This window comes from Acanthochromis polyacanthus, chromosome 8, assembly GCF_021347895.1.
Source record: "Acanthochromis polyacanthus isolate Apoly-LR-REF ecotype Palm Island chromosome 8, KAUST_Apoly_ChrSc, whole genome shotgun sequence".
In the NCBI taxonomy this organism is placed as follows: domain Eukaryota; kingdom Metazoa; phylum Chordata; class Actinopteri; family Pomacentridae; genus Acanthochromis; species Acanthochromis polyacanthus.
The window spans coordinates 11,231,396-11,255,341 of NC_067120.1; the positions used below are offsets into that span (position 1 = coordinate 11,231,396).

At 41.2% G+C, this 23,946-nt stretch overlaps 1 protein-coding gene across 1 annotated transcript in view; it reads right to left on the minus strand.

Annotated features, from left to right (window-relative positions):
- Nucleotides 1-8,336: 8,336 nt before the first annotated feature.
- The window catches only part of tln2b (talin 2b), an 83,160-nt gene continuing 67,550 nt past the window's right edge, over nucleotides 8,337-23,946 (minus strand). The window contains 17 exon segments of the mRNA XM_051952413.1: nucleotides 8,337-9,213; nucleotides 9,297-9,313; nucleotides 9,316-9,478; nucleotides 9,576-9,638; nucleotides 9,740-9,865; nucleotides 11,974-12,098; nucleotides 13,389-13,494; nucleotides 14,428-14,535; nucleotides 15,020-15,205; nucleotides 15,771-15,887; nucleotides 17,331-17,456; nucleotides 17,924-18,107; nucleotides 18,541-18,707; nucleotides 19,743-19,889; nucleotides 20,558-20,677; nucleotides 20,823-20,924; nucleotides 22,394-22,540. Of these exon segments, the coding sequence (XP_051808373.1) occupies nucleotides 8,941-9,213; nucleotides 9,297-9,313; nucleotides 9,316-9,478; nucleotides 9,576-9,638; nucleotides 9,740-9,865; nucleotides 11,974-12,098; nucleotides 13,389-13,494; nucleotides 14,428-14,535; nucleotides 15,020-15,205; nucleotides 15,771-15,887; nucleotides 17,331-17,456; nucleotides 17,924-18,107; nucleotides 18,541-18,707; nucleotides 19,743-19,889; nucleotides 20,558-20,677; nucleotides 20,823-20,924; nucleotides 22,394-22,540 (2,277 nt within the window). The 3' untranslated portion in view covers nucleotides 8,337-8,940.

Sequence of the window (23,946 nt, forward strand, 5' to 3'; positions counted from 1 at the left end):
CTCCTTTGAGAGATCTTCAAACAAACTCAAACAAAGACGTGCAAGAGTGGCTCTGGGGCAGCTTAGGCAATCATCTCTGGGCAATAGACTATCCGGTACACCTGTTACTCAAACTGGTAATTCCTTTATTGTGCTTATATTTAAGCTTTAATACAATTTAAATGGGTAATTTATATCACAGTTCACCTCCTGCATAGTTTTTATAAATAGAGAAATGAAGTATAGAGACCAAACAGCTTTTTGTACCAGGTTGTACATATGTTTATTTCTGCTGTAAAGTTGGGCATTTTAACATGAGGGTCTATGAGGACTGATTTGCTTTTGGAGCCTGTCTCAAGTGGCTATTTAAGGAACTGCATTTTATTTGAAAAGTGGAAATAGACAGCAAACATTTTTTGTGTGAAATGTCAATATGACGAAGAACTAGTAACTACAGTTGTAAAATTAATGTAGTGTTGCAAAAAGTTGGAATATGAAGTGGTAACAAAGCAATAACGGACATCTTAAAATTGTGCTTAAGTACTAATTAAGAAAAACAGTGACAGGAGTTAATTGGCTGAGTTGTGGGCTCATTAAATACTGCAGAGAAAGATCGCGCAGGCAAACTGTCCATGTCAGACGTAGTAGTATGAATAAAGTCACACGGATCAGTCATTTTAGTCGACCTCACACCAAATCATCTCATGAAATTTGGCGTCAGTGCTGAGAAAATCTGCTGAGCATGAAGCGGAGCGGGTATTTATTCAGCTTTAACGCAGGGTGGGGAGGCCGCAGGATTGAGAGAAGAAAAGCAGCCAAGGACTTTTTTTTTCTTCTCTGCAGAAATGTGGCCTGTCATCTAACGAGTGTTAAGCAAAGTTTCCTTATTAAGACAGATGGGTTTGGATGGATGCGTGTTACATTACATTCTAGACAGCTTAAATCCCAGGAGACTCTGCAGATCAGTTCCATTCGGCAGCACAGTCTGGGACAGTCAGTTCCTCTGTTCCACTGCTCACTCTCAGCACTGTTGCAGGAATGAGACAAACCGAGAGAAATCAGGCACTAAGAAAAACTTGACACTGGAAGAACGTGTTTGGAGTCAGACGATATCATTTAATAGTTATTCCTGATGTTGCTTGTGGAGTTGTCCAAAATTAGCGGCCAAGTTTTAAGTCTCAGCTCAGTCCCAATATAGCCCTGCTGTCATTGCTGACTGAGAAATACTGAGCCTTCCTTACATGATGACGAAAGGAGAAAGATTGTCACTCAGCAGAGGATGGACCATCTCGAAGTGACTGTGACTATCTAACCCACCTACTTCCCATAAAAACACCTCCCACATGCTATTTGTTAGAAACTGGTGAATTCTGTCTTCTGTAGCATCACATAAGAGCTAGAAAATTAGATTACTTCCTGTTATTTGGACACTAAAATACCACTTTAATGACATGTGGCGGAGCAGTTAAAGCACAGAAAGCATATGAACCGCCTCTGGATTGGTCCCGGGTAACTTAGAAATCATTTCTGTCAGAATTTATGAAACTCAACCACTACATCATTTTGAGTAATATTACTGTAAGTGAGTTCTAAGTGTGAAAAAATCACAACACACACTGACAATAACCAGTTCCAAGTTATGAAAGCACAGAAGTCATCCTTGACTGACTCTGTTTACTACTCTCATTAAAGCAAAAGGTTCTGCAGTAGACAAATTATGCAGCCCTCCTGCTGGGAGAACCCCAGTGATGACCTAAAATAGTCATGTGCTCCAGACTTGAGTAAAATGCTCTTTTAGATCCATCAGTTGCTGTTTCTTGGTTTTATGTTAGGGATCACTGCTTCTCCGAGGCAGGCAGAGAAGATGGTATGTCAGTACACCTAAACAACAGCATCCTCTAGCACAATGACCTCACTCACTTAAGTAAAACCATGGTGTAATTCACAGCTATATTCCACAGAGTTGCTTTTCTTCAGTCATTTCAGACCATTAATTGCCAACACAGTGCAAGCGTGTTTACATTGAAGTTCAACCACTACATGTACACTTTGCACTAGCAGAATCCCTGAAGGCCAAACCTGTACACAGACAAACACAGTAGCTGGTTAAAGACATAATAGTCATCATCTTCGGATACAGGGGGTTGAAAAGTAAAATGATAAAACAGAGCTATCAAAGATAAGAAAAGCAGCCGCATGGGAATATCTAGAAGGAACAGTTTGTTAAGTACCTTCTTCCTTCACTCCAACATACCATCTTTGGATTCTGGACCATGTGAAACCTCCAGACAAAATGGGCCGAAGCCAAACAGCCATTCAATCTATAAACAATGCTGCTTTCCACTGTTTTATCAGCTTGAGCAGTCTGGATTTTTTGTTTTTGGCCTGACATGGCTGCTGAAAACTGATAAAAGCCCCTTTCTTCGGCATTTCTTGTACTGAAATTGTTTGTAGGGGCAGTCTCAATTTGGTTTTGAAGACCAAAAAAAAAGGATTTCTGGAAGCTTTCATTAAATTTTTGAAGGGCAGGTGTGCTTGGAAAGCTTGTCCACAAAGACCAACGGGATGGGGAAATCCCTTACATTTCCTACAGATTTAATACCAGATTTTAACTTTTTGTTCACAGACTCTATTTTTCCTGACAAGGACCAGAGAAAGACACTGTCAGGTTGGATGATTTGTCTGTGAACAACAAGGGAAGAAAAAAAATGAACAGGACACTTTGGACAAATGGCCCTGCCCAAAACCCCAAAAGCCTTTCCTGATGTGCATTTTTTTCCAAACCTCACTCCCTCCTTCATCACTTTTCTCTAAAGCAGATATTTTGGCTTAGCAGGGGCTGTTTCCCTCTCTCTTTGTGCTCTGACAAAATTGAGAAGCTGACAAACAGTGAATTTTCAAGGATTATTATTAACAACTTGCTATATAACTTTCCAATGGGGCAACTGTCAATTTCACTAAAGCTCCTCTTACCACAAGCCATGATTCCATTCCTGAATAGTATAACAGCATAAAGTACTATGCCTGTTACTGTGACTGGAAAATGTATAAATTAGTGTCAGTCAAGTGCATTCGTTGTGTTGCTCTGATTTGGTTTAAATACACTGTAGATTAGTTCCCAAATAATGGAAAGTGGAGAGTTGACCCAGAGCATTTGGCTTAGCCACGGGGTTAGCGTGGCTTCGTTTTTGAGAACTGAGCGTGAACAAAGCCTGCACTAAATGACTGCAGGCTGTGCGGGATTAGGCATGGCACTAGCCACAGTGACTTCAAAACAAACTTTCCAACGCAGCAAATACAAGACATTATGGATGCCAGAGATTTACACTGCTGGGTGCGAAGGATTACTGTATGTGACATGAGCTGCTATCAGGTTCTAATGCTTCATTTAGCAAATTAAGAGAAATACTCAAAGCAAAATGGTCATTTTTCTGTCTACATAATTTATTTCAATTGAAAATGCTGCACACATCGATCATCACTTTTATTTGGAGTTTTGTGCTTTTTTTGCATCTTTTTTGAAAAGTTAGAAAATGAAAGTTGAAGAGGTTCTAAATGTGCTCCACATGACTTTGTAACAATAGGACCCACCAAAGAGTCTGTGTGGTTTGGAAGAGGTTAATGACACATGCCACGGGTTGTAATGGAGCATGCATCAAACCTTTGCGCCGAACAAGGTGCATTCTGGAGCCCATGTGCAGAAAATAAACATGTGACATGGGGTTCCTTTAATGTCAACAAAGAGAGAGAAATGCTTGAATGAGAAAGTACAACTTTTCAAATACTTTTACTTTTAATTGAAACCATCATGCTGACACTGGTGCTTCTTGTGCCAAACTGAAATTTTGTAGAAATCTGTAAAAGTGTGACCTTTTTCAAAGCTTGATGATAGGCAGAAGGTGAAGGGACAATAAGAGGAAGAACTCAACCAGATCATGCCTCTACTTTACCTTATAAATCTGCTGAGATTTGATAGCTCTGTGCAAATGTCAAACCTAACCAGACAAACATCCTGCTGCTCCCCAGGACTGAAAGGAGGAATAGGGAGACAGAGAGACAGTGACTAGTAGTTAGACACTCGCTCTTTAACACATGGCTTCAGTTTCCCGTCTCCCACTGTGTGGCCTGGCCTTGCATGAGACCAAAACACTCAGACAGCCTAATATGGTGTTCATTATATGTACTGGCCACCTTTAACCATCCTTTACCTTCTCTGTGTTCAGATGCTGCCGACACAGGAGGATCAGCTTCAGCATGAAATCAGTAAAAAATAAAGGTTCAAGCCTGATTAACTATCAGTAAATCAAGAGTCTTCAAACATGTGGCTACTTCTTAATACCCCTAAAAATGTTTTACTATGAAAATGTAGCAAAAAAATGCAGAAAATCACGGTGAAGTCTCATTCTTGACCAACGCATCTAAATGGGGATCACTGCATACTTCAAGGTCTGGTCTGTGAAAGCAAAGGGAAAAAAAGTGCATCCACTATGTCCATATTTGGTCTTGCTAACTTTGCCAATCCTTCCACTAGAACATATTTCTCCAAACATCCCCTGACCCTCTGCCTGAACTATGAAGGATAACACTGACATCTGCTGGCAAGAATGCAAGAGCCTTTTTTTATACTCGACTTGTCTTTTAAAAAATGTTTTTGGTACTTTATGGGGTTCTAAAAGATTAAATACAATCACCTTGTAGGAATTCATAAACATAATTTTGCCTGTATGTGACCTACAGTTTCTCCTTATCTGGGCGAATACTACAGTAGAATCAACTTCTATGATATTCTTTCTCTTTTGACAACTAACATGCATTCTTATGTAAAAGAACATAACAATATTGATAGTACTGGTTGTTTGAAATGCTTTATTTTTGGTGAATACAAAAAATACTTTTGTGAACAGATAAATATTATACATACAGCATCAAATCATAAAACTAATGCGGTCTGTTAAAGAAAGCACAACACCTATTCATAACAGAGCTAGTAACTTTTTCTATTTCCGTTAATACTCGGACAAATCAGTTGGACAATATATTTTAGGGTAGTATTACATCTACTGATAAAAACTTAGTATTTTTTTATAGTGGTTAGACATTGAAACAAGGAAGTTTAATTCAACATTTAAGAGGGACTTGCATAATGAATTTCAACAATTTCTCAACATCAGACACAAATTGTCACATGCTCATCGAATGCAGTCTAGTGTTAGTCTCTAAATCCTAAGGTATCCACAGACGCCCTTTTGATAATCAGCATTAGAACATTGTTGCAGGGTAGGGGGCACCAGCCAAGGCATTAACTGTATGGCAAGGACTTGTTTATTAAGACCCCAATAGGGATTAGACTGGCATAATGTTCTGATCCAGAGAGGACAAGCTCAGGCTCCCACCCAGCCTGAATCTTCAGCTGCTCACATGCAGACTCAAGTAAGGCACTAGTACGCAATGCAGACCAGACACTGGCATGGACACACTGAGGAGATGAGCTGCTGAAAATTTCAAATATATCATACGTTATTACACCAAATGAAAAGGAAAAAAAAAAACAGTTTAACAGTCTGCTCAATCAGAGCATGGAGCTATTTCCTTGTAGTTTGTGAGGACAATGTCCAGCATTTAATTTAACAGAAGTTTTTAAATTGTCTTCTTCAGTGCATAAAGTTATGAGCATCTTCAGAGCATAATGTACGCTCATTTCATTCACGAGCCCAAAGCCCAGTATCACCGCACACGACTAATCTTCAAACCAATAACAGAGCAGACTCTCATTATATTCTTGCTAGAATATTCAGTGTAATATATGCTATAGACAGACAGCCTGAAGTGATATGACTTTACAAAGACGGGGCAGTGACTGGTGGAGAAATAAACTGGATGTGTCTGTGTACAGTACAGCGAGCATCCGAACCAAAACGTGGCCAGTCTAGAGGGCGGAGGGAATGAAACACGACGAGAACAACATGACAAATAATGTAAACATATATTCCTTACACAGCTCTGTGTATGTGAGAGAAGAACTGGTGGGGTGAGATAATGTACAAGCAGCAAGACATATTTGGTCACGTATAGTCCAGATTCTCTGAATAACACTTGTTCTCTTATAAGAACAACTTGTTTCAACATTGGTCAAGAATAAACATCTTTATAGCGAGTGCTGGCCAGTGCTCTGTGTCATTCACACCAATCAGAATCCCTCATTGTTGGCATCAAGCTGAAAAACTTTAATCAAAATCAATTGATTTAAAAGTTTGCCAGTTTAATAGCAAACCCCAAGTTCACATTTTTAGTAAAATACAAGTGCCTTTCCACTTTATACTACTCTATTGGTTAGTAGGCTTCATTGATATGTGTAGACATTATGGTGCATGCAAGCCGGTGGTGAAATGAGGCATCGCCTTCCTGCCTTTTTTATTTATTCTTTAAGTTTTTTTTTTAACAACTACAAACCTACGGACCCTTAGATTCGTTCTGCCAGTGGCAGAGATATCTGTTCATTCCTATTGGCTCTAAACCTTCAACAATTACAGAACATTCAGCGGACTTATAGAGGATTTCTGCATTTGTAACATCTTTGATTCATGATTGTAACAGTCAGTAATGGCTCATGATGCAGTAATACCCACAAAGCAATGATATCATAACACTTAATCAAAACTGTCTCCACTTGCTTATAGTAAGAACCTTCATCATATTTAAGTCTGAATGTCAATGCCATTCACTGACAAATACATACACACATCACACACACGCACACACACTCGCAACAAATACACTACAGAGCACAGGCACTTGTTTCTCTCACCAAACAGGCCTGTTTCAAGTGCGCTGTATAGTACTCGGTTATATGAGAGCAAAGCAGCCAATAAGTACATCGGCAATGTCTCCCCGTGGACGTGAGGGTCTAATCAGTGCACCACACATCCTCGTCTGCCCGGTCCATCAGCCCTCATCCTCTCTCAGCTCGCTGGGCAGGAACTGTACTGCTGCTGTCGGATCTGAGCCAGTTTTTTGCGAGTCCTCCAACTCTCGCTCCTTCCTCAGCATCTCTTCCTGAGCTGCAATGATCTGAGGAGAACAAGAGCAGCTGACAGAAAATGTACCTTTTGCTCCTCACTTCCCCAATTCTTGTGGATAACTTGATGTGAAGAAACCAAATAGCCTGCAGCTGTAGCCGAGCTCATAGTCTGTAAAGCTGGTTAACTCCAGGCATGAGATGACAGACTAGACACAAAAACGAAGCCTACATTAATTAAAAAATGTGTAAATAAAAATGAGCAGAAGTTTTAGGGATGCGGGGTTGAAAAAGAGGCATGTAAACAAGCACACAAAATATTTTTAGAAGAAAGTGTAAGCTTCATAGCTAATAAACTGTCAGTTAACTAGTAATAGCGGCCTGCCAGTCAGATTTAGGAAATTTTAGAAATGCTCTGCAGATGTGAAGAAATATCTATGAACCATGACCCAGCAGCAGCTAACCATGGTCAATAATATCTGAAGAGTTCTGTGATGGACGGGTGACCTGTCAGCCTGTGTCAGATGGAATAGGCTCCATTATTCCCCTGCAACCTTCAATTAAAAAAAAAAAAAAAACTGTGTATACCAAACGACTAGATTTAAAGAACATTTTAAATATCTATATAAATGACACAGCAGTAAGAAATCAAGAGCTCTGATAATAACAAGAAATAAAATCTATTACCTGTGGCAGCCGATCTGTAAAATACACTCATTGTTGATTCACATTGTGTAACGACTGAGCACAAAGCACAAGAATGACAGACACAGAGCAGCTACATTTTACAGTTATGTCTAAACCTGCAGCATCTTGTGCTGCTACACAAAACAAGAAACATACAGAATTGGTAGCAGAGGGTACGACCTAGATAATTTGGATAAAGCAGAGGTTCAAATCCGAGTAAACATCAGTATGGTGTGTCTAAGCTTGTCAGCCAAAGGGTTCTGAAAAGTGAAGGCATAGTTGCTCATTTTCTGTTGCACATGTAATTATCCGGTTTACTTTATGCGTGGGGTGAGGCATGATGTTGATTGAATGCACAATGCTCTGCTCCCCCACCACCTCTCTCTCTGCATGGATTCATCCTCCAGCTGTACTCAGCAGTGCACGTCAATGTGTTTTCGATGAGTGACTGTGGAGGAACCCTGAGGGCAGGGTGTGTGTGTTTTTCAGTTGTATTCTTTTAAAATGCAGCTTACGACTGCTGTTTCAACAATCCTGCAGACTCTAGTTTTAAGACCAAATGGTGAAAAGCCACCAAACACGGGGGTAGCGTAAAAGCCAGAGCTGCCATTCTCACAATGTTCTCTCAGAATGCCGTGTGAAGATCGCAACGATTTAAATCTCAAGAATTGCAATTTCACTTCGATTCCAGTATTCAGGAGTATGGAGCCAAAACAACCAAAATGTTTTACATTCGTTCTGTGACTTTTTGCAGAAAATATAATCCTCATTTTTGTGAAGGTTATAATTTTTAACACAGCGATTTACAGAGGAATCACAGAAATCCTCACATTGTCTTTGTGCCAGTTGTTTTCACATAAAAATTATTGGCAGTAGTAGGAATAGTGAATTTTTAATTAAATGAGACAGCCCCCTAGTTATGAAAATGATCAGACATCAATGACGCAGTAAGCATTCCTGGTAAAATGGAAAAACAGTGACAAGTTGAAGCCCAGCTGGAGCTCACGTCTGACGGAGACAGGGACCCAGAAACTTCTTGTGGCAATGCCAGAGTAAAAAAAAAGATAATAAAGACAGCGTCATTACTGTTGATATTTCCTTTTTCGTTTTTCAAAGATGAAAAGGAAGCAAATTATCTGCTGTAACAGAAAAACGTTAAAAGTCTTCAAGAGATGTGACGTTTGCAGCTATGAATGTCTAGCAAAGCAGGTAAACAGCATTGAAACAAAGCTGATGGGCTGTTTATCCACAGCAGCTCATCACAGCTTCAGAAAAACAACTGTGGCATTTTGGCACATCAGCGAGAGGTGCAAACATTCAGTAACAGTCAGTGAAAAGGTCACGACACGCAGTAGGAATGATTCATTTCCAGGCCTAATACAAACATTCTCCCAGGATTTTGTCTCACCTGCGCTATTCCCGACGAATTTGGTCTTTACCACGACGCTGTCATCCTCATTCTTGTCAAATGCTGCTTTCTGAGCCGCCTTGACAAGATTGTCTGAAGCTCGCTTCACGGCATTACCAGCAGCCTTTGCAAAGACATTGTCAAAGTTAGCACGCACATGATTCATTATGTGTCTGTTGAAGAACTGAAACGATGCCTCATTGTTACCTGCAGTCTCCTCATGGCTCAGAATCCTGGTCTGCCTTCACCTTGCAGGCCACCAGCAGCTGAGCTGTGGAAGCTGCGACCTGTTTGGCTGAGGAGATGAGCTTCTCCTCACTGGCGTGGCCCTGCACTGAAGCATTAGCTGCCTCGCACAGGTTACTGGTGGCTGCTGCTACCATACGTGCCTACAACAAGCAATGCAATGCTATAGTGATGGGTTTACTCATTTATTTTATTTTGTTTAAAATTAGGGTTTAATTTTGAGTTCATAAAACAACTTACAGCTGATATGAGACCTTGTGACCACTGGCCATCATCTACTGCATTGGCTAGATTGGATCCAACCTGCAACAGAGTAAAAAGAAAAAAATGCAAACATTATATTGCACTGTTGTAATACAACTGCATATTCAAGTGCATAAGTGTCTGAGGGTGTGTAGACTGACCTTGCCTTGTGCCACCAGTTCTCTCTGAGCTGCAGATGCAGATTTAACTAGAGCACTGGTTGCTGCAGCGATGGACTTGGCTGCTTCTAAGATCTGCTCCTCAAAATCCAGCGTCTCATCTGCCTGCTGGGAGGAGAGCCACATATTAACTTAGATTGAAAACTACAGAAAAGATTATTAATACTGTGGAATAAACTGCAATCAGACCTCAGTCTACACTGCTGGGGAAGGATGGGGGAGGACAAATGCAAAATACTTTATTCATAGAAAAGTAACAGAATGTATGTATATTATTTTGTAATCAGCTTATAAAACATCCCCAAGTGCTAGGTTTGTATTATTATTGAAGAATGTAATCTCCCACACAGCTTCCTAAACCTTAAAAATCCCACAAAAAACAAAAAAAAAGGAAGTGACCTCAGCATCCTCTATAAGCCAGAGAACCTATAATGTTCAATTTTGTCTTTGACATAAAGCAGAATTGAAAAATATAAATTTTAAAAGACAACAGAACAGCATCTAGATGTGATGGTCCATTTCCCACAGCTGAACTAAAAAGCAGCTGAAGACCTCAGGGACATTTAACAAACGCCATCTCTGCATTTGCAGTCAACAGCATGTGATTGACCACAGACCTCCATAAACACATAAGGCACACCGTGGCTGGAGACAGGGCGGGACACTGTAGGAATATGTTTGATATATAGTTGGACTGAATAACAACCTAATATATCAAACATATCAGACAGAGCCCTGCAGAGAAGGCTTCCAGGTCTACAATGGGCTTAGGAAGGGGGTGAAGGGACAAGGATGCATGCTGGGAGCAGGAGAGCCTCCCCTCCTTATAGGGTAGGAGGGAAGGAGCAGAGAGGTGCGGGAGTAAAGGGGAGGAAGGAGGAGAATCCAAGCTGTTTCAAACAAAAAGTAAACATCTGTTTGAATCTGTGGGCTATTGTACAGACTTCAGTGCTGCTTAATGCTACTGAGAATTATATGTGGTTTACTCAGCAAAAAATAAAATAAAAAAATCAGAGTAAAACATTAACACATGTTTAAAGAATCATACATAGCGCTCTTCAACTGACTAATACGTAGACTTTAAGATGCAAAAGGTACAAAAAAAAAACAACGTCTTGGTCTTTTCCAGAAATTTTGTCTCTAAGTTCAGATCTTACAATTTTATATTTATATGAGCACTGGTCATGAATATAATCTCACCCCTCCTTACACAAATTAGTAAAACCCAGTGTTATTCTGCCTTTAAATGGTAAGGGTTGCTTCCTGTTCGATCACTAGAGGGAGACAGTGACATCTAAAGAGGTAAAGCCTTTCACCCTCTAATCCCTTTTCATGAACACAAAGGTCCTCATAAATGCAGTCTGTAGCTGTGGAATTACAGTATGAGACAGAGCATTATATGGTCTTTGTTAGGACTGGGGGTAACCTAAATACATGTTTGCTCATATCACACAGACAGAGGGTTGAACTGAGAATCACACGAACAGGAAGTACAGAAAAGGGGGAAAGCGCTAGAGTCACAGAAGGAAGAGCAGTAGGATCCAACTATCCAGTCTCCAGAGACAGATAAACAAACAACACAATCATGCAGAGCACACCACAAGCACAATCCTGTATTGCATACAGAGCAACACAACATTATTTTACTGTACAAAAGCACTTTAACTATCACTTATCGCCTATGTTCTCTGTTCTTTTAGCACATTATGTGTCGAAGTTGTTCTGTTTTTTCAGGCAATACCATGTGTGTAAGGGGGGGATGAATAGCAGGCTGAAAAGCCTCCCTCAGTTTAGTTTAGAAATGAAGAACACTGCAATAAAACAAAGGAAACAAGTTCAATAAGACAAAGAATCTCTCTTTCAGAAAGACTTACAACAGGTCAGCACACATTTGAACTCATTCCAACATAAGCTTGAAGACCCAGCAGTGTAATTGCGTCTCCTGGCAATGCAACTCAAAACAATGTCCAGAAGTATCTTTGAAGAAAGTTTGCTCACTGGACCGGCTGTCTGAGTCAACAAAGTGTGTAGCAGAGAATCATTTTCTCCTTTTAATGATGTCACGATAGCAGCTCAGTTACTGAAAAAGATGATTCTACTTCAAAGTCAGTGTCACCTTTTCCTACCTACGCCCCACATTGTCTCCCCGCTGATTAATGGCAGAAAGCTGTGCGTGGGTTTGTGTGGGTGGAAAGGGTTGAGAGGGGGACTTCTACCTTGGGCTTAGCTCTGGGTTTCAGCTGCTCTAGTTTCTTGGCTGCTGCTTCAATGGACGCTGCTGCTCCGAGGAGTTCAGTCTCAGCGATGACCGTTGGGTCCTCGGGGTCCACATATTCTGATCCTGGATCAACACATAACCGGACATCGATTAGCACACACAAACAAAATAAACACTGGGACAAATAGACTGGAGATGACATCTTGTTTTACATAAGAAGAGTCCTGATTATGCTTCAAACAAATTTTCTATATCAAACATTCATCAACTTTTGTGCACACTCCCAAGAATTGTTTGCATTGTGACAGTAATGTCTCAAAGTCAAATAAGATAAACTGAAGTTAGACAAAAAGCACATTTGATGGATCATTGTCTTTTTATAGGTTTTTAAGTGCCCATAAAATGGAGCTTTTTGGGAACAGCTTGGTAAAGCAGATGGAATGATGTTTTCATAGATTATGTTGAGCTCTGGGGAAATCTGTTCTGCACCCCCACTCGGAGCCGTCTACTCTCTACCCCCTTCTGACTCTATGAAAGGTGATCTGGAGGAACAAAACACACCATATCCCACTTACCTCCATCTGAGGCAGCAAGGAAAGAGCAGGGGAAAGAGAGGGAGAGAGCACATGGGACATTAGAGAGGTGAAGTGGATAGCCCCGCTGTGTCTCAGGCTATACACTGAAATCTAATTCTCATCCAAACACAATCTATTACGGCTGTCAGATGCAGCAGTGCAACATCGAGAGGAAACACTCTAGTATGTTTGTGTCATAACCATCCTACAGAGCTTAATTTGAAACTCTTTGCAGGGCAATCACTCGATGGTACGATTCAATATTCTAAAGTGATTTTCATGACCAATCTTTATTAGGGACACAGACAGGTCTGCTGGCTTTACTCACTAGCGCTATAATATTATTTATTCACAAGAGGATTAGGGCTCCTTTGACTAATCTCTAAGATCTCCACAATCCTGTCATGGTTTTTTACATTTTATCAAATTGAGTTGGCTCCTAGTGAGAGTCCCCATGCTTCAAATTCAATGTACTCTACTTTGCCAGTTTTACACTGCTGGGCCTATAACAGATCGTTTTAAAATTTAAATCTGCAGCAACAACATTTTTGGACTGCACAAAAGCATCTATAAAATTACTTTTTCCCAATAAAATAGCATAATATTGTCTCACTGAGTACAACAAACTCTTTGAATGCTAAGTATACATAACTTTCATTGAAATCACCCATAAAACGCTGACATTAGTAAGAGTGGGGTCACCGGTAACTAAAGGTTGCCAAGCCTAAGTCGTGCTTGTGTTTGTTGTGTGATCAGTAGTGTGTGTGTGTGTGTGTGTGTGTGTGTGTGTGTGTGTGTGTGTGTGTGTGTGTGTGTGTGTGTGTGTGTGTGGCCTCACCTTTCATGGCCTCAGCTGTCTGGACGAGCTCTGTCACACACGCCGCCACATGCTTTGAGTGTACAGCCAGCTGCTGCTTCTGCTCCGGTGTTGGCTTCTGCAGCACCTGGAAACACAGGAATCCAGCATGTGCACAGTCACACACAGGAAGCAAAAGTGAAAATAATGTAAATGATGAGTCAGAAAGCAAACATGACGCCTGACCAAAACATGTTTCTGCACGTTTCCAGCCGAAATACCTCAGCAGCACTAATAACTGACTGAGCGGACACTAATAATAAGTGACTCGCTGGAAGAGTCTGCACTCGCTTCCGAAAGCCAGCTTCGGTTTTGTTTTCTTGTTGGGTGTTTTGTTACTGGTGCAACTCATTAATTGGCAAAGCAGCAACAACACTCTTTATTGTCCATGAAGAAAAACACAAATTATATATAACAATGGGTACTTTGGCTGCATAATGTCCTGCCAGAATCAATGGGATGAACCCACAGCTAATTATGCAAATGAGATAAGTAATTACGATACTTAATGCATTAACTTGCAAATTGCTACATGTGGACACCCTTGTCTTCACATTACACACGGGGAGTGATTTTATGAATTAAGGAATTTCCTGAAAATAAGTTTTGCTCATTAATATGCAAATGTATTCAACAAGGTGCTCAGGATTTAATTAATTTTGCTGTCGGTGTACACAGTGGCAAAAGACAATACATTTCTATCACTCAGTATCCTTAAGTCATTATATATGAATGTGCTTGCACAGACATTGTTAACAATTTCAGATGTTTAGTCCTGTTATTCATGCTATAGAATGTTAGTCATTCAAGAGACTTTTCTTTAGCAATTAATTAACGGCAAAGCTGCAATTAATTCAATGACAGGATAAGAAGCGGGAGGCAGAAACGGATTTAGTCTCGTACCTAAGGCCTGATAAACTTCACTTAGAGATAGTAAATAGCATGAACCACCCATCCATAACCAGACACACACACATAAATCACTCCCATCCTTTATTTACGAGACAAGCTTCATTCCAACCTGCAGCACTTGCTCCAGAAGGTTGATGTATCCGGTGGTACACTCTGAGCCATACTGCAGGGCCTTGCTCTTTAATTCCTCACTCACTTCAGGGTGGAAAGCTGCTTGCTGTAAGAGTGAAAAAACTACGTTCAATTTAAGACACTAAAAAATTGTTTCTACTTAGTTGTTTGTACTATTAGTTTTTTGATATGAAAGTGAAAACGTACTATGTGAGGTCAGGAAAAGCCTTACGATAAGTTTTCTCTGCATATGTACATTATCTAGTGCCAATCACCAATAAAACTCTCAGCTAATAAAAAACTCAAACCAAGACTCCTTGATTCTAAAACCCAGAGAAAACAATAATCTGCCTTCTATTCATTTTTGTGTTGCTAAAAGTGCTCTGCGGTCGCTGAAGGACACCCTGACTGACGCTTCACTGCAGAATTTTGAAAAGTGACTGAGTCCTGAGTCACCACCAGCGGGAGCAGCCATAAAGTACACTAGACTCTGTATTATCTGCTCTCAGCAGGCAGGCCTCACATGTTTCCCAGCAGCCTGGTGCTGTCTGTGTGAGGCCTGTGTTGGCAGGACGGTTGTGGATTAGCACCTTGCAGGTAGTCAGCATATCAGAGATGGCTTTGCGGCTCAGGTTGGCAGTGGCGATCACATCCTCCTGCTGAGCCGAGTTGCCTGCGGCCACTGCCTTGGCTGTTGCTACGGTGATGCCCTTTGTCATGCGGGTAAACTCTTCAGGTGAGGTGGCCTTGTCTGGGACGTCCTTGGACTGGAACACCTGACAAGATGATGACCAACAAGCACAGGTGGTTGGATATTGGCATGAGGCTCGGATAAAAATAATACACACAGACACATACTCAAAGAGGAAATGAAGAAGCGCATGTGGACCTTGTGCAGCAGTAGAAACTATAAAAGGGTGACGTGGACAGAAGATGTTGATACAGGTAGCAGTGTAATTAGGAGTTATGTGCACAATTTGGCTTGGCCTGAAGCCCGTGGTACAGCCTCCTCTCAGGCTGGAGGTCCTCTGATAAGGATTAGCAGTATGTTACAAAAAACAAGCTCTTGAAATCTTCTTCCTTTCTCACTCTGGCTGTGTCTGCTACCCAGAGCCTGATAAGAGCTGTGGGAAACCTGCAGGGGCTTGAGAGGGAAGGAGGAGGAAAGGAGCTGGACAGATAATAAAGGAAAAAAGAACAAAAAGCTCCCCTGTTTTGTTCAGAATAATAGACATAGATATCCCTGACCCTCTTTGGGCCAGCTTTGCAGAGAGGCTGCGTCTCATCATTTGACTCCCAATAGGCCATAAAGAAGTGGTTTGGCCTGTCAGGCGCTCTTACTGTCAGCTCCTGCTTGATGCACTCAATGGTGGCCTCCAGTGCCCTCGTCCCACGAGTTGCTTCATCCTCCACTGCCTTCACTGTTTTTAGAAGAGACGTCACGTTGGTCACCATGACCTGCCAAATAAAGAGAGCAGTAATGAGGCTCACAGTCAAACCAGGAGGTGGCGCTCTTTCTCCTCAGTGACAAAGCATTGGATTGCAAAATTATTTCTGCTTTCCTCCTCACTGATTCCTTTACAGTGAATAATAGTGTCGAAGGTGCTTATCTAATGAAAACTAAGGACATCTGCTGCAACAGAAACAGAACACTGAGTGATGCGTTTCAAATTAAAGCATGATGGTTTATTACTGGTAATTCAGTTTATTTATTGACACAAAGAATGAAAAAATATAATAAAATTTCGCAGACTCATGGTGACACATTCTGATCGGTGTGTGCCACATTCAGCCAAGTGCACATTATTAGGCTTGGAATTTGAGAAACATGATCACCAGGAGTTTGAGAGGGTCCCATTTGGAGGTCACCATATGTTGGAGGAACAGAAACAATCTGTCAACATGCCCAAGTCCATGGGTGGCCCTAATTCTATTTCGATGAGAAAACACAAGAAAGCCCTATGCAACGGTTAGGGGTACACCCTGTGGTTAGCATGAGAGTTAAATAAATAATAATGTATGCACTAACCGAAGTGTTTGCACAAGTTTTTCAAAACAAATCTCTTTGAACCGGGTTGGACGCATCAGAAGGTCTGGTTCCAATTCAATACTTTGATTTTGGTAGATTCATTGTGGTGACCACAGCTGCATCAAGGTTACATGCAAAAAAATCTGACCTGTAGTTTTTGTTCTCCAGCAGTTGGCAGCTGTGACATGCAGGAGCATCAAGAGTAAAATGACAACTCTTTCATCTTTTGTACATATGAGGTTGGCCTGGGAACTGTTTAAGATATTTTCTCTGAACTAGTCTTTGGCACAAACATGCATCTTTTAACCTTTACTTAAAAAATTATGTCTTGCAAACAATGTTATATATTTTACTTTCTCATTTCCTTCCTACTGCTATTTCTGTACTCTACACATACACCATCTATTGCATATTTTTGTTTCCTGGGGTAAGAATCCTTCATGAGCTGAGGACAGAGTTTTGGTTTAAGGTCTTCATATTGAGGCAGATGCAAAGACTCTACACTGTTATACTTCTAGCAGTCACAATACAGAAATCTTGCTGCTACAGATAGTTCTCAGTAAAGCACATCAACTTTTCCTCTGACACAGACGAATGCATGCACGCTATATATCTCACTGATGGGTCTGGTCCCACAGATATGACTGAAAAAGTGAAGGCCTGATAAGAACTGTCATATCCTTCTTTGCATTGTTAATCGATACATCAAACTAGACAGACATAATACCGAGAGAGCATTTGCAGAACATATACAGTATCTTCAGCTGTACCCTTTCAGTGAGGGAGCATCAGCTGAACAATAAACTGGAGACTTGCATCGTTGTCATCAATACACAGCTATGACGGTGTGTTTGGGTGCTTTATTCCTTTACCTTGGCAGCGCTCTTCAGCTGATACATGGACGGATCGTCAGCTGGTTTGCCGGCGGCACATTTGGTGGCACTGATGAGTTCGGCCAGAGCCTTGGCCACATCCCGCACCGCGTTTATCAGAACCACCTGAGGAGATAGAGCGAGGATCAATACGGCACAATGGTCAGAGTATGGGTTTATCAGTTGTGCCCTGGGGAGCGGATTTAACACTGCAGCCCTTATCACTCCCACCTAGTCATGATACTTCAGACTTGGTGTCGGGCACAGATAGAGGCAAACACACAGGGGAGAGGAGAGGCGCAATGTGTATCAGATGAAACTACAATTAATCAGAGAATCTAACATGGAGTGTACAGAAAGATAGAAGACATTCATTGCAGATGACTAATATTAGGGAAGAGAATGAGGATAATGGGTTATAATAGCACGTCAAAGCTCCATGCAGCTGAGAGAACAAAAGGTAATAACTGAGCTTTTGTTAAAGATCTCAATCTTTTAGGAAATAAAAGCATGCAGCTGTGACGCACACAGCCCCAACATCGGTAGCTGTATTAGACATTCTTTAGTGCAGGCATATTGTAGATGTTCATCACCTGTGTCTCAGGGTCCTCAGAGCCCATGCTGGTTGCTCCCAGCTTGACCACCTCAGTGAGCTGAGTGATAGTCTTGGCTGAAGACTGGGCAGCCTGGGCCAGTTTCTCCTGGCTGGATGCAGCTCCAGCAACCAGCAGCTTGGTGTCCTCTACCAGTGCCTTGGCGGTCTTTAAGATGCTTTCCCTGTGGGATGGGACACATTGTGTCACAATCTGCTCCACTGTCGCACTCAAGTACCAGCAATATGAGGGGAAGCTGTTTCTGCTGTTCTGATCAAAATGTTTGTTTTGTAAAGACAGTTTTCAATTTTTATTCATTATATGAGACGCATGTTGAGTATTCAGTTTTACTGGCAAACTGCACGTCTCCTGAGCAAGTCATCAAAAGAAAACGCGAGCTCTAGAGTAGGGAGTTTGGGGAGCAGTGTAACAGCCTAGCAACTGAAATCTCAATACACTGAGTAAATTTAAACAAAAAACATGTTACACTTTCAAAAAACTGTAAATCTATTGTGCCTTTTTAAAATCTCAACAATTGCTTCTTTTTAGTGATAGGAAGTTTTTATTTAGCACCATATCTTGGCCTGCTTGTATTGTTTGTGTTGAGGTCGCTGCACCTGTGGTCAGCAAAAGACTCTTCATTTTCAGGGTTCAGTGTTCCAGCAGAGGCGAACATGATGGTGGTGTCCAGGTCAGCAATAATTCCAGAAACAGCACTGGCTGCTGTGATACAGGCCTGGGTGCCTTTGTTTCCCGCTTGCAGTGCTGACAGTACCAAGGACACCTGGAACGTGTGAAGTATTGTATTAAATGTACAGAAAGTCCTTCAAATGTGCTGTTTTCAAGGGTGTAAAATGGGTAAAAGTAACTCAAGTTTATATATGCATTGTGCATGTTCAATGATTAAACGGCAGCTTTTTTCCCTTCTATAAGGTGCTGGCAGAGCCTTTTATAGACTGGGTGAGTGATGTTGCCAATGCTTAGAGTGGTAGACATGAAGGATTTGGATTAAACGAGGAAGCTGCGAGTAAGAGAAAAGAGCACGGTTAAACGTGCATTAAATCAGAGTCTGCTGCACAATCACATTAAATCAATGAGCCTGACACTGAAAATCACACAATTCCCTTGAAGACTTCTGTCTGCTCATCCTTCATAAACAAATGGAAAACCCTGAGAGGTACATTTCAACAAGGCACAACCGTCACATATCAGCAAGTGTGACACAACAGATTATTCAAGTTTGATGTGAGCCTTGAATCAAATTGTTGCCTCAGAGTGGAGAGAAAATGCGTGAGCAGCAGGGCTACAAGCTGCCAGGGTCACAGCATGGAGACATTTGTATTATTGTTAACTACACAGTGTGGGGGTGGTCAGGAGAGCATGCTCTCATGAGTGGTACAATAATACAGTTAAGTGCCACTTATTGCCACTTTAAATAAGATACATTAAACCTAACCTCTTCAAACACTATACTAATTCAACATCAAGGCTACAAAAAATTATTATACATAGCATGTGTCAGTTACAGTATACCAGACAAATTCTCACAAGTGAGCTGCTCTTGCACTTGCCAAGACTTATGTTCTTTATAACTTTATTTAAATTTCTATATACACAGCAGCAGTACTGAGCAATGCATGAAATACATTTTGATAAAAATGCTAATGCTGAGTTGATGTTTCTACCAACCTTCAAACAACAGAGATATCAAATTATGACAGCAAAAATAGACTTCCTTTAAAGTCAAGATAATTTTAAAAACACACTTCCCTCTGCATGAGTTAAAGATGCTGTACCAGTAGCTGTCCACATAGCTTACCTTCTCGGTGACTGCACGCGCACACTCGATGAGCTCCCTTTTGGAGAAGCTGTCAGTGGGGCTGAGCTGCAGGGCTCCAGCCTTCTGTACCAGGTAGATACAGCCATGGCCCAATTCTTGCACCCGCGTCTTTATCTGGAAGCCAACCTGACAGCACAACCAGGCATCAACTCATAATTCATCCATCTTCTCATTAGAGTCGCTAAACTACACAATCGCGATGATCTCCTAAACTGGCATATCCCTTATCCGGCGGGCGGATGAAAAATGATTTCAAGCACCCTCAGAGAGGGAATACTGGCACTACACCTTTAATTTCCAGACTGCAATTCACGGGTGGGTGGTACTTCATTACAAGCATCACTATAGGCTTTTAGACTTGTAGAGGCACAATGTCGCTATGGTAACCAGCAGGGTTTCCAGAAGCCTGTTATACACAAGATATTGATAAGAGCTGTGTGCTTATTAGTGCAATATTTCCACACATTGGTGTCCTGTAGAATACACAAAAAAGCTTTAAGTACAGAGCACGTGGGTGCTGAGAGAGATGGATGCCGCAGGGGTATATTCCTGTTTGATCTCACATTGTTGGTGCAGCCTTAAGGAAGAGGGATCATATCAAAGAACTGCAAACATCCGCTCAGATCAGAGAGTGAGCGAATACATCCGAACAAATTTTGGTGTAAAATGCAGACTTAAGCTGATATTTTAGCAGCACAATAGCAAAAATATATATGGCATGTTGAATGAAATCTTTGGTGCGAGTATGAAATTTCCGCCACATCCCCATCAGGATGGAGAGCATGGCTTCTCACCTCCTCTGGCTCTGCAGTGGCTGCAGCAAGACGTCCTTGTTGCGCTAACTGTCCATAGTCCACAGTCACCTGAGAGGCAAGACCACCGAGCTCTTCAGGGCAGGTTACTGACTTCGTCATCTGGTTGTACAGAGAACATACATCATCGGCAGATTAATGTTTCTCCAGCACCACTGTCAAATATTGTCACTGAAAATTGGAAATGTAATGGAAAACACACAGACAGGAGTCAGGACAGGACATTTCAGTGCATGGGTGTGCTCACCATCTCTTGTGCAGTGATGGCGATGGCTTTGGAGAACTTCACCATGGTGGTCTGGTAGTCCACAAAGGAGCCTTCGGGTTCAGGAGGTGTTCCTTCATCCAGCTGTGAAAATCATCCCTTTAGTACTGTTATATTGTAAAGTTAGCAGAGCCATCAAATATATTTTTACCCAAAACACTCCATTTATGCAGGCTTTTGAATTAGTTCAGTTCCACTTTATAACAAGGCATCTCACAGAGAGTTTAAAAGTTGTTCCTAATCATTTTATTAAGTGGAAACAATTATGTTGCCTCTTCTAAAGGCCTGGCTTAAACAGGCATTATCACACTGTTAATTTCTGCATGGTTTTATTTGGCATCATTTTGAAATGCGTTATAGATTAGAATTTAAATCTGTCAATGCCTCTTGCTTTTTCTTTTCATGCAGCAGCTCATTCAGAAGGGATCCGACAGACCCAATTTTTGAAAATGGCTGTAGACCGAACAGCAGGCTGACAGATAAATAGGTTTGGACAATGTATCATCAAATATTACATTTGTTACAGCTATATCACATTGTGTTATATTGACCAATGAAAAAACAAGATAATGCAGTGCAGAAAGTTGTCCACCAGACAATACTGAAAAATGTAATGTTCACCTCACTAAATATTTTGCTAATGATTTTTGAACAAATAAAAGTTAAGGAATCTTCATCTTTATCACACTTTGGAACGCTCAAATATCAGTATTGGTACTGGACAGGCTATATGGCAGAAGAAATAAAGTTTAGAGTATTTATCACGACAAACTAGACAGAATATTTGTGGGCTTTTCTATGTTACAATAAACTATTAAGTCTGAAGATGCAAATGCTAAATAGGCATTAAAAAATAATAAATGGGTAATATTATTCTTCCAGAGTACAGTACTGTAGAAGGTCAGAGAGTCTAAATATAGGGTGATGAACATAAAAGGAAATTACAAAGACAAACAAAATATGCAGACAACATCAAAATCTGGTGCTCTTTTTATTTTATGGCATAATTTGTTAAATGATATATAATTTTCTAACAATTACAATGTAATGGGGAATAATAAACACCTCTTCGTAAGTATTGTTTATTAAAGTGGTTCCAATTTTTAGATATTTATGATGTTTTTATTTATGGTTGCTATGCTATGTTCATACTGAGGGTGAAAGAAAACAGAAAGAAGAAGAATGAAAGTGAAGGCTAAGATCTGAGCCAAGCGTATTATGTCTGAGTATGGGCAGATCATCGTCAATTATTAACCGCACTGTCAACACGTTGACATGTCCCCTAGCAGGATGAGTGACAGCCAGCATCACCAGTGGGCTGTGGATTTAAAATTTGTCATCTACTAGACTAATGAGAGTCACTGACAAGGACACACTCTCAGAACACCCACTGTGGAATTAGTCTTCCAGGAAAAGCTCATTTTGCCTTTAGATAAATAAGATAGGGAATAAGTGTCAAACCAGAAATCCGTTGGAGCTACCTGAGAAGAATTCTCATGAGGCCGAAGTGGGAATACAGAGATTCTCAATCACACAGAAACACGGCTACTCACCCTGCCCATGCACTCAGCGATGGACTCCACCATGCCTCCGACCATGCCACCCTCACTAGCCGCCTCATTCAAAGTCACCATGATGTCATCCACAGCCTCCTTCATCAGCTGTGCGGCTTCAGAGATGGCATCGTGGGTATGAGAAGCCTGTGGACACAGTCAGCTGATTAACGTTCCTTTGACACTGTCCTGGTTTACCCAGAAGCAAATCCATCAGCTTGACAACAGCTCCAGAGTGTCCCTGCAGCTACCGAGAAATTATCGCCTCACAAGAGGACACTTCAGCAAAAGCTGGATTCTTGCTGCTGTAAAGACTTGCACCACCATGTTTTGTAATGATTCAAACTCAAAGTTCAAGACTTAACAAATGTTATAGGTTGTTCAACAGTAATAAATCAAGATGCAGTCATAAAAATAAGAGCGTTGTCAGGCAAACTGGTGAAACAAAAGTAGTTCCTCACAGGGTCATTTAAGTATTTTATGGCTTTAATGATGGTAGTTGATTTTGAATAAAGGCATAGTGACCTGAGAACAGGATCAGAAGTTGTGCAGTTAACAGGGTTTAAAAAATTATCACTAAAATCTTAAAATCAATTCAAACACTAACAGAAAGCCATAAAACCAAGTGCAAACTCCTGGGGCTTTGTTCTGTTCAGTTTAAGACAGATCAGTGATTTAAGTTTGAAAGGAAACATATGAGACCTACAGACATTAAGGACGAGAGAAATCCTTCATGTGAAGCCATAAAGAATGGCTCGATCCACCTTCAAACAGAGACCTACCCTTAAAAAACATTTTTGCAGCTGTAGGTGGCCTGCACCTTCCTTCTTTGTGCTTAACTCTCCTCGGCCATTTCATAAATACAAACTGGTGTAAGGAGGCTCCAGGATTGGTTCCAGTGATTGCTCCACGTCCTGCCTGTCATCCTGACTGTTTGGCCTGCAGCTCCGGCACTGTGCTCCGGCCCTCGTTCCTTTTCCCACCGAGCCTCGTGACTGATTGGATTGCTGCCCAGGCTTGTGTGCCAATCAAGCTGCTGCAATCGCTACATCTGGTTTAAAAGTGCCGTCTTGGTGGCTGTGATTCAGGCAGCGTTCCAAATCACATACTTTGTCTTCTCACTTTAAGTACGTACTGCAGCTGTTCTTACACAGTACGTACTGTTTCGTGCATACAAATGGGACACAGCACTTCATCATAATATTGCACCTTCCTCATATATCCGTCACAGCTGTCACCTGCCTGCGTGCTATCAGCAGCTCCAGCTTGTTTATACTCACGCAAGACAACTTGACTTATGTGACACAATCGTACAGAAGATTGCAGTTCAGAATGGCCGGTTTACATCTTGCAAAATCTGACCGGATGTAGCATGACATCCTAGCATGCTACATTTGACATACTCGTGACATTGACATACTACTTCTAGCATGCTCTATCACATGGTAGCACAGATATTGGAAGGCACCCATTTTATGAGCAACTCACATCTGAGCCCCACGTTATCAAAATTAAAATCAGAAAGCCTTTATTGTCACTGTAAGCTTTGCATG